Here is a 15,353-nt window from a genome sequence, read left to right as displayed (position 1 = left end):
TGGAGGAGCTGGAACTATATGATCTTTAATGTCCCTTTCAACCTAAGCCATTCTATGATTCTATGAATTCAGGAGAGATGCTAGTTAGCAGTCAATAACTGGATTTAGCATGACTGCACTGACTAAGGATGTGTCACCTTCTGAATCATGGTCCTGACAAGCACAAATGGCAAGTTGATTCACTCTTTTAAAGAACTGCTCACTGTAAATTAATGATTTCATTTTATCTCTTTTTTAACTTAGTCCCACCTACACAAAAGCTTTCTGTGTGAATGGGATCCTCCAGCAGGATAACATTTCAGACTTGTGCCATCTATGTGGGCAGTAGCTTGTCTTGCAACCACATGAGAGAGTAGAAAAATCTAGATTTGTAAAATGATTCCACAGTGTGGTTTTAGACTTCTCCAGACTGGAAGGCTGAACTTTGCTAGAATGTGCTCTGGGCTCTGCAGTACTAAAGTGAGATGGCCAACCTGCCAGAAAGCAGATGGGTTTCATGAAACTTGGTGGTGAAATTCTTTCTTGACTCCAAAAAAAAAAAAAAAAAAAAAAAAAAGAAATGAAATAAAATAAAATAAAATAAAATTTGGTAAATGAAGTAATGAAAGTATTTTTTAATGCTGAGAGTATCATAGATTCATTGAGGTTGGAAAAAGCATGCTAAGACCAGCAAGATCAACCCACCCCCACCATGTCCACTAACCATGTCCTTCAGTGCCACATCTCCATGGTTTGGGAACACTTCCAGCATGATTACTCTACCACCTCCTTGGGCAGCCTGTGCTGATGCATTATCACTCTCTCTGAGAAGAATATTTTCCTAGAGAGCAAGTATTACTCCAAAATGTTCCCATGTGCAGATGGTGTTTCTGTATTCCTCCAAGAGGGAGGAAAGAAGACAATTCAATTATCAGGAAACAGTTGAAGGAGCTGAGAAGTTTATAGCTACATGCTGCCTCTGTAACATACTTGAAGCATTCATTTTCAAAACTCCTAGCTGCATAGACAGAATGAGTTAGATGCAGAATGGTATGGGCAATTTGACTCTTTTTATTGCTGAATTGGTCGCATTGCGACTAATTCAGTAATGTGAATCACTCTCTCACAGGAGATCCGTTATTTGCAACATTTTCCTGTTCCATTCCTTTGTCCCCTTTCTTCTCTGTTCACAGGACTGAATGAGGGTGTCATTTGGAAGAACCAATGAGTTATAAAACTCATTTTATATGGTTTACCCAGAATACAGGCATCCTTCAGCACCGTAGGACAAGAAGCGTGGTTACAGTGCTACTGGCATTGTGGTTGCTAGCTCAAAGGACATACCTCTAAAAAGCAGACCTATCCTCCAAATAAATCCCTTTACCATTGGTCCTTTGAGCATATTATCAAGCATAGCTCAGGTACAACATATCATTTTGGTCTACAGTTGCAAAATTGCCTGCTTGGAAAAGCACAAATTATTTCATTCCTGCTACCTGTGATTATTGATCTACAGCATCTAAGCCACACTACTGATAGCTACTGCTAGAGAGGGCCTTCAAAGGAGGCAGTAATACTAGAACATTGTTAGGAGAGACTATTTTCCTTTCTTCAAAGAAAGATGCAACTTCAGCATCAGTTGACCTGCACATCACTGACAGCAGAGACTAGCAGGCAAACATGGTTTCCAGCAGAGATAATCTTCAAAGAACTCCACAGACTATAGTGATGCTAAAGTGTCTTCAATCAGAGCAATCATACTTTTTCTGGAAAAATAGAAGGGGACCTGAGACTTGTCAGAAGAAAATAGTGTTCCCTGTCCTTAGATACACTGTTATTTCTTTTCCAAGTGAAAGTTGACTTTTTTACCAAACTGGTCAATAAAAGAGAAGATTATACACAGCGCAGTGGCAAAGGCACTTGTGTATCACCAGAGCATGCCAAGCATAAATAGTTTCCCCTCAGCCCTCTCCCCTCTGCATAACTACTGATTTTCTTTGTGTCATCCCTAAAAATGATTATTCCCTTCCTGAAAACGTATGATTATGGAGAACTTTAATTAGCAGGCTGGTAGGTATTCATAAACAACACATACCCCAATCATTTTCATCACATATTAATTGGCATTAATTACAGTAATGTATGCCTGTGCCAGAGGTTTTCCTCACCATTCCTTTTGTCTCAAAGCTAGCAGGTATTAACCCTTCACTGGGAACCTCATGACTATAATTGCAGTGAGGACACATATTTTGTCACCAAAATATGGGCTTCAGTGCATTACTGGCTCAGTGTCACTCATCTTTGCACTTCATATGCCCGAACCTCACCAAATACACAGAAATACAATGCCTTCCACAGCCGAAACCTGTAAATTCTTACTTTTTCTACTCTACATAATTGATTTTTACATCATATTCCAGAAGAGAAAACTCTGTCTTTAATTAAATTTAAGTATAAAGTGGCAGATTCCTTCCATCCAGATTTTTCTCCTGTTTATCTCAGAGAATCATTGGCAGAGCCTGTGCTAGTTTCTAAGAGGAGACAGAAGTGCAAGCCAATATTTTATGATGAAAAGGACAGCAGGAGTGACCTTGCTACAGCATATATTGCTTTTTTTTGACAGTGTCTAGAGGAGATAATCTAAGAGCAGTCTGCAAAGCATCATGTTTCCTTAGGTCCTGCTACAGTAATTCAATCATGAGCATATAAAATTAGATGAAAAACAAGGTAACTAGCCTTCTGGGACTGAGTGATTGCAATAAGGGTTGCCTACTGACAGTAAGCATTACACTGTACTCTTGAAAGAGAGTTTACCTTTCATTATGGTATACTTCTCCCATTTCAGTCTGTGCCATTATATTAATAATGTTGTTATTTCCAAAGTTATATGCTGCATCTAAGGTACTGAAGCAGTGAGTAGAATTCTTGACCTTTGTGATCATGAGCAGTGCCAGACCTTTCTTGTGCTCTAGACTGTCTGTTTTGCCTTTGAATAGCTGTTTCCTCATTCCCATTTAAGCACCATAGAATAATTAATAAACATCAGTCTGTTAATCAAATCTTACAAAACATCATTTCTTTTAGAAAGTTTAATCTGGGCCACAGCTGGGTCTGCATCTCTAAATGCCTCGAAGTTTTTAACTGAAGATCACAAAGTGAGTTATTAAAGTGAGACAGAGTGAAACTCAGAGATGGTGGAGGTTAGGCTCTATATCGGTCCAGGAATTGTTTTCACAACATGGAAAACTTCATACAGACATTTACCCATGAAATTATCATTTGGGCAAATGAGCAAGTATAATTTCTTGGTCAGAATAAAAATATGGGACTGTTATTTTCAGTAAGTCTGCTTTTCATACAAAACTGATGATTTCCTTCACCAGGCCCACATCATTTACAGCAGGAACCAAAGGTGGTTAACTGTTGTAGATGTGCATGTAGCAGAAACCTGATGTTGAACTGAAGCGTACTAAGAAGAAACACTCCTGTAAACTGCTTGAAAGTGAAGAAGTTGACAAACCTCACAGTTTCAGTTATGTAAGGAAGTAATGACTCCACCAAATTTATCAGACTGGTACTTTTATAAAATTATTGAAAATTGAAATTTTCAGGAACTCTGTTTTCTTGTATAAGCATATTTTGCGATGTTGTCTAAATGAAGACATTCACAGACCCACAGTATAAGTTGTGCTGTATTGGCATTGCATTGAGAGTAGAGTTTGACAATCCAGAACTGAATAATTAACATTCGGACCAAATACATTCAGCAGATGTAAAGAGATCTAACTCTAATAACCTGATAATGGAGGTACTGTTTGCATTAGCTGAGGATCCAACTCACAGTTCATTGTGGAAAAACATTATCTTGCTTACCTGGATTAATGTACATACTAATAAAACTCATTTATCTCTTTAGGTATCGATGTAGGGCTTTTGTAAATGAGATATAACTGCAATACGAACACACTGCCCTGCAGCTGATGATAAGACTCCTTAGAAACTTTGATACTGTTGCTAGCAAGTACTTGTAATTACAGCAAATCAATCATTTTGGTGAAAGGAAATGGACACATTCTGGGTGCTATTGGCAATTTTCCTGAAATAAATACAAGAAGAAAAATACGCAGGGCATTTGTTGTCAAGAGATAAACTTCATGAACACAATAACATTCACTATTTAGTGGGAAATGGCACTTCTCTGCATATGGCTGCCAAATCTGTAGATTCACAGATTTGCAGGCGGTCCATTAGGTTAATTAGGACCAACAGTGGTGCTTCATTAGTCTGTATCACTAAGTGCTTTTCAGTCTACCTATAAACATCCAACAAAATACAGTCCATCTACATTTTAGAGTTTTAGAGGCCATGTGTAAGGAATTCATCCCCAGTTGCCCATGGTTAATCCCACCTCATCAGTTTCTCTCTCACAAATTTTCTCATCTTTTTTCTCCTCGTCTTATTTTAACTTAAGGATGCTTGGACTGGCTAAAGGAACGTACCTCTGACTTCAGTAGGAAGATGTGCACGGGAACAGACCGCACACATCTGCCTTATTGTTTGAAAACAACAGCAAAACAAAACACATTAGAAAAAAAAAACATACTAAGACTAAAGTTTCATAAATAAAGTCACCCAGACATTCAGGACCAGTCTTTCAAAACTACCCACAGGTACATTGGATATATGAAGATATCCATGTCTAAACCCTATCCTTAAGCATAGCAACCACAAAACCAATCCCCACGTACCTTCACATGTCAGCAGAAAGTACTCCAGGTTGTGACTGAACGATGCGCTGAAATACGTACAGTTTTCAATCAGATCACAAGACAGGCACTGCCTGTTGAAGTTTCCATTTGTGTTTGCACTGAAAAAAAGTTAATACAATTTTGTGAAGGTCACCGAGCAAATGTTATCTGGAAGCAACATTATTTGAATCTCACTTTACTAGAGAACAAGAACATAAATATAATGTGCCGAACATTAGCAAGAGACAAAGCATTTCCATTTGGTTGAATTTAAATAGCAGTAATGGCTTTTTATTTTTGCTTGAATGGGCAGTATATAAACGGATACTGATGTAAATCTTTGCAAGGTCAGGTGGGTATGCAGGATCATGTAGTTTTTAAAATAAAATCATAGTTGCAATTCCACAAGGGGAAGCTATAATTTAGTCAATGAAAGCATGAAAGAAAGGAGTAGTGTTTTTATACCAACTCATATTATAGCAGGCAATAAAGACCTGAAACTGCTTTCTTTAAAGTTTCTTACTAGTTGCCTCAGTGGTTTGATTTGCTAGCAGCTGCCTTTGGGGATAAAGCTATTTTCAGGAATTTAAATAGTTGTTATAATGTCCAAGTTGAAAGAGAAGACTGCACTAGGGGTTTGTTTTTGCCAAAGGTAACGTGGCCAGTCCATATGCTCATAAAGATTTTGTTGGAGCCTACTGTCAGTTGAAGAACAAATTACAGATCATTAGAAAATATTATTAAAATCTTGCACTGGTATGACATTTTGCAACCTCACAGTGTTTCAAGAATGCTCATTAATATATCTTTCCAGTATTCCTTTGAGGCAGGTGACTGGCTTTTCTGCCATTTCAAGGTAGAAAGAGAGGAAGCTGACAACTTGTTAAGGGGCACCAAAGACTAAACTTAGAAGCTCTGGGGACCTTCTTTAGGCTGAGATAATGTTTCTGACTTTCAAGTCATTCTGCTTACAATCTATTAAATCACATCCAAAAAAGGGAACAAAAAAACCCCAACAAAACACGATCTTCATTTGACACAAGCTGCTGTATCTCCAGTGGAGTTCTGCTGATGAACATAGGCCAAGGATGCTTCTGAGCTGAGTTCCTCGGACAAGGATGAGAAAGAATCAAACTACCTAGCAGAGGAAATCAAATGCCTAAAGCAAAGCCAATGTCACTGGGTAATCGATGTAGGGTTGAGAATGTTCACATTTTGGGCATCTCTTTCCTTATTACCAATGTGGAGAAATAAGGTTAGGGAGGTTCTTGAGCATTAGTACCTGGACTCAGCTGACTTCACCTTGAATCTTTCATGAGAAATTAACAGTTGATATGGCTTTTTTTTTTTTTTTTTTTGCTTTACTTCTTTTTCTTTAAGAAAATAAACACTGAGCTGAACTTCTCTCAGAAAAGCATGGAATGCAGCAAACAGGCATAGGGCTTGTAGAAGGAAAACATGATTGAATTGTAGATAACATAGTTTGCTCTAGTCTCTTTCACATAGAGGAAAAATAAAAGGTATGAAATCATATTAGAAAGGGCGAATGTACTGAGAGACCCTTATCAAATGATGATATCGTCAGCTCTGCCCTTCATTACAAACACTGAGAAGAAATATAAAAGAAAATAATGATTCCCAAATGGTTATAATTTGAACTTGATTTTCCTCTCTTTTATAATGTATTCCTGCAAATACTTCTTTGTAGCTACACAACGTATAGCTGCCCATAAACCAACCTTTTCCTCATTGTACTGTTACTTCAGGACAATAAAATCATATGGAATTGCAAAAAGAAACAAAAACAAAAAACAAACAAACAAACAAAAGGATCTGTAAACATAGTGTTTTGCTTTTTCTTTTCAGTTTCCTGAATGAAAACTGCAGTCTGGAAGAACAGAAACAGTGGTTTATGCAATTCTGAATCCCTTCAAGCGTTAAGCAGTTTTGTTGGAAAATTTTACGACAGGTTATCAATCTTCAGACTCATTTTAAATTTCCAAGAAAATGAGAAAATTGCTTGATTTTAGACATTTCCAAATGTCTGTCATTCTGCTCACTACCGTTATGCTGCTTTGTTCCAGTGATAAATTGTGAGGTGCTGCGACGCCAGTAAAGACAATCAGATAAGTGATGGTTTCTACTGCAGTCTCTTATGCAATGATTCATGCAAGATATTAAAAATGAGGGATTCTATATGTGAAGTTAACAAACTACAGACCTGTATAAATGCCGTCTTCTTGGCAAATCTTCCGTGCTGTGGAAATAACTTAAAAGCAAAGAAAAACAACAACAACAACAAAGATAGAGGTTTGAATTATTAGGAGGATGTTTATGAGTATCATATACAACAACATCTTCATTCACAGTCATTTGACTGATCATGCAAATGGGAAGTCTGGGACAAGGACTATCAATGCCAGTCAATCAAAAAAGGATCAAGTGACAAAAGTAACAACCTTTCCATTTTCTCATCAATGTCTATGGTGCAGAATTACCTTTGGGCAAATTTTCGTATATTCTAAAACCAGATTTTACTTTATTTTTACTCTTTCTCAGTGAGCTAACCAGGATCTGATGCAAAACACATTGAAATGTCCTCTTTGAAAAATGGAATTGAACTTTCAGGAAGGACAGAGTATAAATGAAGAAAGCTTCACTGCCCAATTTTTTTGTGTTAAGATTGTAGACAATGCCTTCTCTGGTTAAACACTGAACACTCTGTTCTGCAGTGACAGTGAGGCAGTTTCTCTATACTTTGAATATGCTGATGTTGCTGCTGATAGCCAACATGGGGGGTCCAGAATGATGCCTCAGATACACTCCATGTGAATACTGAAAGTTCTCAGGAGCAAACATAGCACCCATGTGGGGAAGACATTCAGCCCTGCTGATCTTTTTCCAATATGCTGCACTTGCCTTGATGTCCATTTTGATCGTATAAACTGTACATAGCATTTTCCACTTGAGTGGACAGTGAAAAAACAAATAAGAGCTTTGCTGCTAATCTGCTACTCAGCTCTACCAAGTACTAATGACACTTTTTTCATATTGAAGCTACTAATAATTGTGGGCATCCAACACCCTGAAGGACCCTTATGCTGTGTTCTTAATGATCATTCAAAGTTCATCATATTACAGAGACTTTATTCAGACATTTCAATGACCTTAAGAAACCAAGAATTCAATCTTGTATCTAAGACTTTGTGTGCAAAGGATTCTATATGGCATTTGATTCCAGAAAAGCTTTCAAATATTTTCTTTCCACGTATTTTCAGAAAATCTGTCTAATCTGTTTTAAAAAGAAAATAATACAGAATTTATTTGACAAGCATAAAAGACAAGTTTTTTGTGTGTGTATTCTAACTAAACACTAATTCTATAATGCACTGATATGTCTGGAGGTCAGCAAAGGACAATTTCTAAAATTGTGTAGGAGGTCAATAAAAATTGCCTTTCTTTGTTCAGAGCTTAGCATCTGAAGTTGCTGTAGGAGAAATCACTCACTCCTTTATAAAAATTTATCTTGCATTTTATAGTCACAGAAAGAAAGGTTTGAAGTGGACAGAGAAAATAAATCTAAGACAAACTCTATGCAATGGTGCAGGAGATAAAACCAAAAGAGAGACAAACAGAGGCTGCTGTCTTATCTCCATCTCCTGTGCTCAGACATTTCAGACACACACATTTCACTGTAACTAAGCCAAGAGCCCAGTGCTAAGCAGGGGATGACTGATTTGTCACACCAAAATTTACTTACATTTTATGCCTCTTTTCATCATAGGCCAATATCTTTGTCACATCCCAATCGCCAGATGTGATAGACTGTAAGTTATCGCTGCTACTGTTGGGCTACCAAAAATAAAAGAGAATTTGATGTCTTTATTCTTAAAAGATATCTAAGTAAAGCTCCTCTTCATGTTTCTGTTCTGATGAAGGGAGCTCTTTAGACTCTGCTACCTGTTTGAGAAAAAACAAGCACCTGCAATTTCCACCACCTCCCCCCCTTCCCATATTTCTGAGAACAGGCAGCTATAGAAATAATGCAGAGTCAAAATCTTCTTAACTATAACTCTTCTAAAGATAACAGGACAAATTCAGTATAGAACAGCTTTATATCCCTTCCTCTAATCTAGCGTGTCCACAGGCTCCAGATTAATCCTTTATGGCAGCGTGGAGATTTACTTATTTACACTAAGAAGGCATATAAAACAAAACAAAGCAAAGCAATGATACTGGTTGAAAAGAGTTGGTTAACTTTTCTAAGTATCTCAGCCAAAAATTGGTATTATTTTATGCCCAATCACTGAATGCTTTCTTTTATGCACAAGTCCAGCACTCCATCCTTGCAAAACATGGTCCACCTGGCCTGAGCACAAGTAATACTTCTATTGCTTTCTGCTACAGGTAGACACAAGGCAGCAGCAGCGAGCCATTCACCTGTGACGATGACATGGCAACATGGTAGAACTTCCCACGTCCTCCCTGGGGAATGGCTCGCACAAAGAAAAACTTCCGACCATCCTTGGAAAAAATAGGCTCTTCATTCTGTAAACAGCAAAAATAAGGACTGTTTTATCACTAAATTGATCTATGCTGGAAAACCCTGTGAAATTAATTTAGAGTGAAGTAGAGAGTGCCCTTTAATAGCAACCCGAGGCAAGCAGAAAACCCACTGAAAACTGGAGAACGTTTTGGAAATTATTGGATCTGTAATCTTGGGAAGCTGGCACCTTTCAGCTGGGGGAAGACAGGGTGCTGAGCAGGAAGGAAGGACTCTTGGGTGTAAAGTCAACTCCCAATTGCGAAGCCAAAAGTTCACTCATACAGCTGACTGCTCACGGCAGCTGGAATCAAGCCTTTAGAAATGATGTGAAGCTTGTTGGCACAAGTATGTCAAACCTTGTTTACCCTGCTGGAAGAACTGATCTATTCCTGTCCTCGAGGAAACACAACTAACAGCATACTTCAGCAGTTAACTGTGCCTTTTCCCGCTCACTTATAATTATTTATTTCACTTGAGTATTTCTGAGGGGAAGGATACTCCTGCCAAACTCTCTTTGCAATAGAGTTTCCAGGTGAAGGTGGTGATTGACTTTTATTGGGTGTCTGAAACATTCAGTCTGGGATACAAGTGATTCTGTGCCAGGAACTCAAATAACAAATATGGCAAGTGCGCAGTTCCTGGAAGTGTCTTTTGTTTTCCTTTAGTACAGGAACCCCAAGGCACATGGGACATCTCCACTGTGGGAGATGGTCGAACAGCAGATTACAAAGGAAGGAAGGACAATCCGTATGGTATGACACAGTAGCAATGTACTGAGGAAGCTGGTTGAAGCTCCTTTGCACGTTAAATAGATGGGACTAACACATGAGCTGAACCTCTACTGAACCTTTCCTATGACACCAGGCTGCCCTGGGGATCAGCTGAGCCCTGTCTGCACTGATCCAATGACTCCTTTGTGGCAACAGGAAAATTGCTGTTGAGCCTTGTCTGGGTCCAAAGTTTACCAAACATCCCAGCTTCTTGCTTTATCTGAGGTCAAGGTACTGCACTGAACCAGAACTTCACTGCACAGGAAAACTTGGAGCTGATGCAAACGTACACAGCAAAAAATAAGTATTTTTCTTTCTCATAAAGTTTTTACTGTGTTTTCATTTGCTACCATTTCTTCACTGATTATTTTCCACTATTTCTTGGTTTTACCAACTCTGCTTGAAATTCTAACTGCTTGCTTTTCTGATTTTCTCCCACTAAGGTTTTCAGTATATTTTAAAATATTCCCATCTACAGCTCGCTGAATGAAATAATGGTGTCATTTGTTTCTGACATTGTACCGAAACGTGAAATATGAAATAACATTACTTCCAAATGTCTAGAATGACAGAAGAAAACTCCCTGAAAGACAGCATGGGCAAATCTACTGTTCCACCAGAACAGAGGTAAATGTCAGAGTTCACTCTAAGTCTCTCTGGCTGTGCCTTCTGCATTATATATTCCAGCAACATGTTTTTGCCAGTGAGAGCAGGCTTTGTGCAAATTTGTCTGAGGTTTGGTTAGACTTCATCACTTCATCAGGCTTTATCACTCGCCTAATGCTATGGGACAGCTGTTTGTATGTTCCTGTTGAAAAGACAACTCATTAGTGCAGACAAAGCCTTGTTTAAGGTTGTGACAGAGATGGTGACTTATCATGGATGGCAAGCAGGGGCCACCATAATGTACCATAATGAGCAACACTGAGCATCTGGAATTGAGCTCGTCTTCAGCTGCAGTTGATGTGATTTGTGTGAGTCAAACAACACCACTCTGCAGTTGCGCAGGAAGCATTTCCCAGCTGGTCCATCTGTGTTTCTCTATGCAATATCCTCCCTGCTTCCTGCTCCCTTAGAATACAATGTTTAATGTGCTTTTGGCTGGACTCTTTGAAATCTGGCTTAAATTTTGGTCTGCTGTGTGTTATTGATTGTGAACAATCACAGAAGTGTAGGGGTTGGAAGGGACCTCCAGAGATCATCGAGTCCAACCCCCCTGCCAAAGCAGCTCCCTAGCCCAGGTTGCACAGGTAGGTGTCCAGGTGGGTCTTGAACATCTCCAGAGAAGGAGACTCCACCACCTCTCTGTGCAGCTGTGCCAGTGCTCCGTCACTGCACTGTGAAGAAGTTTCCATACATTGATGAAATTCTTCTTTGAGAAGTTTTTCTGGTTCACTCTCAAGTTTTAAAAAGGAAAACAGTTAATCTGAATAACTCAATCCTCTTCAATTGCTGCACTGATGGCTTTTCCCTTCCTCAGAAGTCTCCTACTTTGTCTTACTGATGCACCTTTGCCTAGATGCCAGATTTAATTATTTTTTGCTCTGTGGGCACTTATTCTGATCTTATTCAAACTGAGCTGTAGATATCTGTTCATTTCAGGTGAGTTGGACCAGAAGGCCTTTGGCGGTCCCTTCCTACTCAAGCAATTCTATAAATCAATGATTCTTTCAGAAAAACATCCCAGCACTGAACTGTCAGTGATCTGATAAACAGAGGTGTGGCATGAACACTTTTAACACACTGCATTTTGGTAGATTTCACTGAAATCCGTTGGAAGTGCCTGTTGGCCTTCCTGAGACAGTCTTACTTTTGCTTTGTATATTGAGGGACCATCTGCCTCCTTCACTTCCCACTTAGCCTCCGGGCAATGCTGAGTTTCCTCTTCCATTGCTGCCCCATGCTAATCAGGATGGGTGCACAACACCAAAGGCCATCTCTGAAGCCATGGCACCTTCCACCCAAACAGGGTCATCCAAGTGGACAGCAGAAGAACCCATACCTCTGGGCATCATTCCCTTCCTCTGGATGCAAATCAGGACTCCTTATCTAAGCACCAAAGATTCTATTCAGAACTAGAATCTGCACTGTTAGCTGTAGCAGATGAATTTAGATATCAATTACAGACCTCGAGGTCCTATCTGGGCTGCATTCTTTGACTTGAGGGCAACATCAGGTTACTTAATGGTTACATGACAAGCGTTCTGCATGCTGAAAGTCAGTCTTATTTGTGAGGTTCTATGAGCTCTGTATTTATTTTAAAGAGCCTCATTTTATTCTGCCTATTAGGCTACCATGCTGCCAGAATTAAAACAAGGGAATTGTAAAAGAACAATGAAGTGAGGTTATCTACACCTCTACCTTTAGACAGAGCATAAATCCTTCAAACAGAGATTACTTCAAACACTACTTGGAATAGGAGGATTGCAAAGGGAAATACAGCCCAAAGGAACTGTTTTCAGGAGAGTCCAGACAGCCCACGCAGGCACTTTCAGAAGTTATATGTCTCCAAACCATTCTGTGGCAATCTCTTGGTTACACTGACATCACTGTCAAAATCCACATCTTTGTGTGAAGTTGGAATCGCACCTTGATTTATAGTTACATTTATTCTTGTCACCTTCACAATTAAACAAGTAATCCAACTTAAATGCTAGTAAAGTTTATCTACAGCAGGTGCTCTGAAATTCTCCTTTGCTGTCTCATTGTCTTTATATGACCATCATCACCATCTGGAAACAGCTTCTTTACAAAAATACAAGCAAAACTTTTTACAGCTGTAATTGTTGCTTCAAAGAATTTGTTTATCCAAGCAATAGTATGTAAGGTCAGTTTGGCTTTTACGATCAGAGGAGAACTCGAAGGTATATAAATAAAAGCAGCAAAATCTTCCAAAATCCCTAAGTATCTTTGGGGTACCCATTCTTTTTCATCAAAAAGGTCTGAAAATCTTGGCATTACCATCTGATGAGGAGTTACAGATATTTTCTAGAAGACTGTGTGCATTTCTCATTGTACTTTCAGTAATTAATCCTGCTTTTTAGCTACACAGTGACAGCAATATTGCTAGTGGCCTTTTTGGACAGAGTTCTCCAAAGTTTTGGGGCTTGAATAAAATTCATTCATGCACTGAAGCTCATAATGGAACACAGAATCATTTACTATGACCTTCCATATATAGATTATTAAATTTCATGGAGTTGCCAAACAATCACGGTAAAATAAAGTCAAATAAAGTTCATGAGTTATGCTCCCTAACTCAAAACATCCAGTATTTCAGACAGCTGACAAAAAGTCAACTATGTTATCCTTGGAGATTTACTCATGCTCGTTTTTGGTATCTTCTGTTATTTCACTGTTTTTCCCTCTGCCAGCCAACTGTGAAGTTTGCTTCTATTCTAGGAAGATCTAGGAAGATGAACTTAAAGGGTAAAGTTACTGTACATTTTTTAAATGATGTGCCTGGAGTGCTGCAAAACTGTATTTTAAGGAATGATACAAATATCAATATTCTTCGATTTATGTTTGGGTTAATTCTCAAATGGTCTGGCCAAAAGAATATGCTTATGTCTTCTTCAGGGTGGGCTGAATCACGCTCGAGGTCCATTGACTATACGACCACACTGCTGGCAGAACCTCTGACTACAGTTCCAAATTGGGTCCTTTGCCCATATGTATATTGAAATATATCAGCAAAGGAGTCATCTTTCTGTGCTGAGTCACACTTCTGGCCTTCTTCAGATGCTGCCAAATGTGTGATTCATCTTCTTAAAGAGGTCGGGAGAATTGTACTAGCGTTTGACATTTTCACATTATTCTCATACTATGACACCCTGGCATGAAAAAACACTTTCCAATTTTTTAGATTAATGTGCCGTAGAGTAAAAGGTAAATAGAGAAAATGCAATTATTAAAGTAATCATACATTCAGTCAAAACTAGAATTTCAAGTCATTTTGTTGCCAGAAATATAGGTGAAAAAGCTCTGTATTTCTTCAGACTCCTAAAAAGCTTTTGAAGAATATCAAGAGTGTCCATAGCAAGCTATCAAAGTTCAATCACAAAATGCTTGACTAAATTGCTTATAAAAAACATACTTTTCTGGCTTCAGACTAAGTATATGATGTTTGCAGTACTATAAACTAATTCCTTGGAACAGGTTGGTTAGAAACTGGCAATTCATTTAATGGTTATTCAGGACAAAACATCATCTTTTAATGCTTATCTGCTTAAAAGGTAAATGACTAAAGAAGCACAGCAGTGTAAAACATAAGTACTTCTAATATACTGCTGTAGGTTTCAGGACAACGGAGGTCCCAATAAATAGCAAGGAAAAGATTAAAATTCTTCTCAGATTTATAAAATAAATAACTCTTTGAAATACATCTTTTTAATTAAAAAACAAACAAACACAAAATACGGTCAATTCATTTATTTTATGACTTGCCTTTGAAGACTTTGTTATTTATTTAAGCTAACACAGGTATTGTAAACACAGAGAATACTTTGGCAGCATTTTCACTCTATTCCTGAATACTGCAAAAGATTACTTGAATCGCTTGGAGCACAAAATCTATTTCCTCTGTAAAATCAATTTTAATCTGGATCAGACATAGACCAATGCTGGAGGACAGCCACTGGAACAGAGGAAAACATTGCTCTTGCTTTGAACTGATGTATTGCCTTTTCTATAAGTTCTTGAACCCTTAGAGCAAGCTGCTACAAAAATGGGATATACTTTAAATCTGAAAATATAGTGCGAGTTCTTTATGTGACATGCTCCTCCTTGTCAAGCATTCACATATTCCATGAAAAACAGTTCGTTGCTGTGGCTGAGTTCATATCAGCAGCTTCTCTCTAAAGAACAGCTTAATCAAATCTGAGATCCCTTCATAAACTGCCAGCTGGGGAAATGTTATAAATGATCTTCTGGAGATTTACATGCTGAAAATCTACAGGTTTTATACAAGCAGGTTTTAAGAAAAAAAAAATCTTCTCTGAAAAGAAAAAAGGAAAATTTCCTAAATAAAAAATCCTTTGGAGTTTTAAACTCACTATATATGTATATGCCTAGTATACCTAGTGAATTTATAGGGATTAATTTTTGTCTAAGTTTTATTTCATTTGGAGGATGGCAGCACATAGTTAACAAAGCAGTAGTTCAACATAAAAGTGAGAGCATCAGACGAATTATGTGAAATGAATGTTTGTTGAAAACCAGACAGTTTTTCCTCATTCTAGGATTCATGTAAGCCTGCCGTGTTTCAGCTGCCCCATGGACAATTTAATTCATTTTTTTACCTTATATCTG

General features: G+C 38.2%; 1 protein-coding gene across 1 annotated transcript in view; it reads right to left on the bottom strand.

Annotated features, from left to right (window-relative positions):
* Nucleotides 1–15,353, bottom strand: part of DPP6 (dipeptidyl peptidase like 6) — a 381,910-nt gene that overhangs the window by 28,670 nt on the left and 337,887 nt on the right. The window contains exons 13-16 of the mRNA XM_065744804.1: nucleotides 9,168–9,275; nucleotides 8,488–8,579; nucleotides 6,949–6,996; nucleotides 4,728–4,846 (exon numbers count right to left, since the gene is read on the bottom strand). Of these exons, the coding sequence (XP_065600876.1) occupies nucleotides 4,728–4,846; nucleotides 6,949–6,996; nucleotides 8,488–8,579; nucleotides 9,168–9,275 (367 nt within the window). The remainder of the gene's footprint in view (nucleotides 1–4,727; nucleotides 4,847–6,948; nucleotides 6,997–8,487; nucleotides 8,580–9,167; nucleotides 9,276–15,353) is intronic.

This window comes from Cyrtonyx montezumae, unplaced genomic scaffold (assembly GCF_038088225.1).
Source record: "Cyrtonyx montezumae isolate F1298 unplaced genomic scaffold, pur_monq_1.0 scaffold_32, whole genome shotgun sequence".
Taxonomy (NCBI): domain Eukaryota; kingdom Metazoa; phylum Chordata; class Aves; order Galliformes; family Odontophoridae; genus Cyrtonyx; species Cyrtonyx montezumae.
Note: the sequence above shows the minus strand (reverse complement) of the source record. Positions and strands in the feature narration are given on the sequence as shown.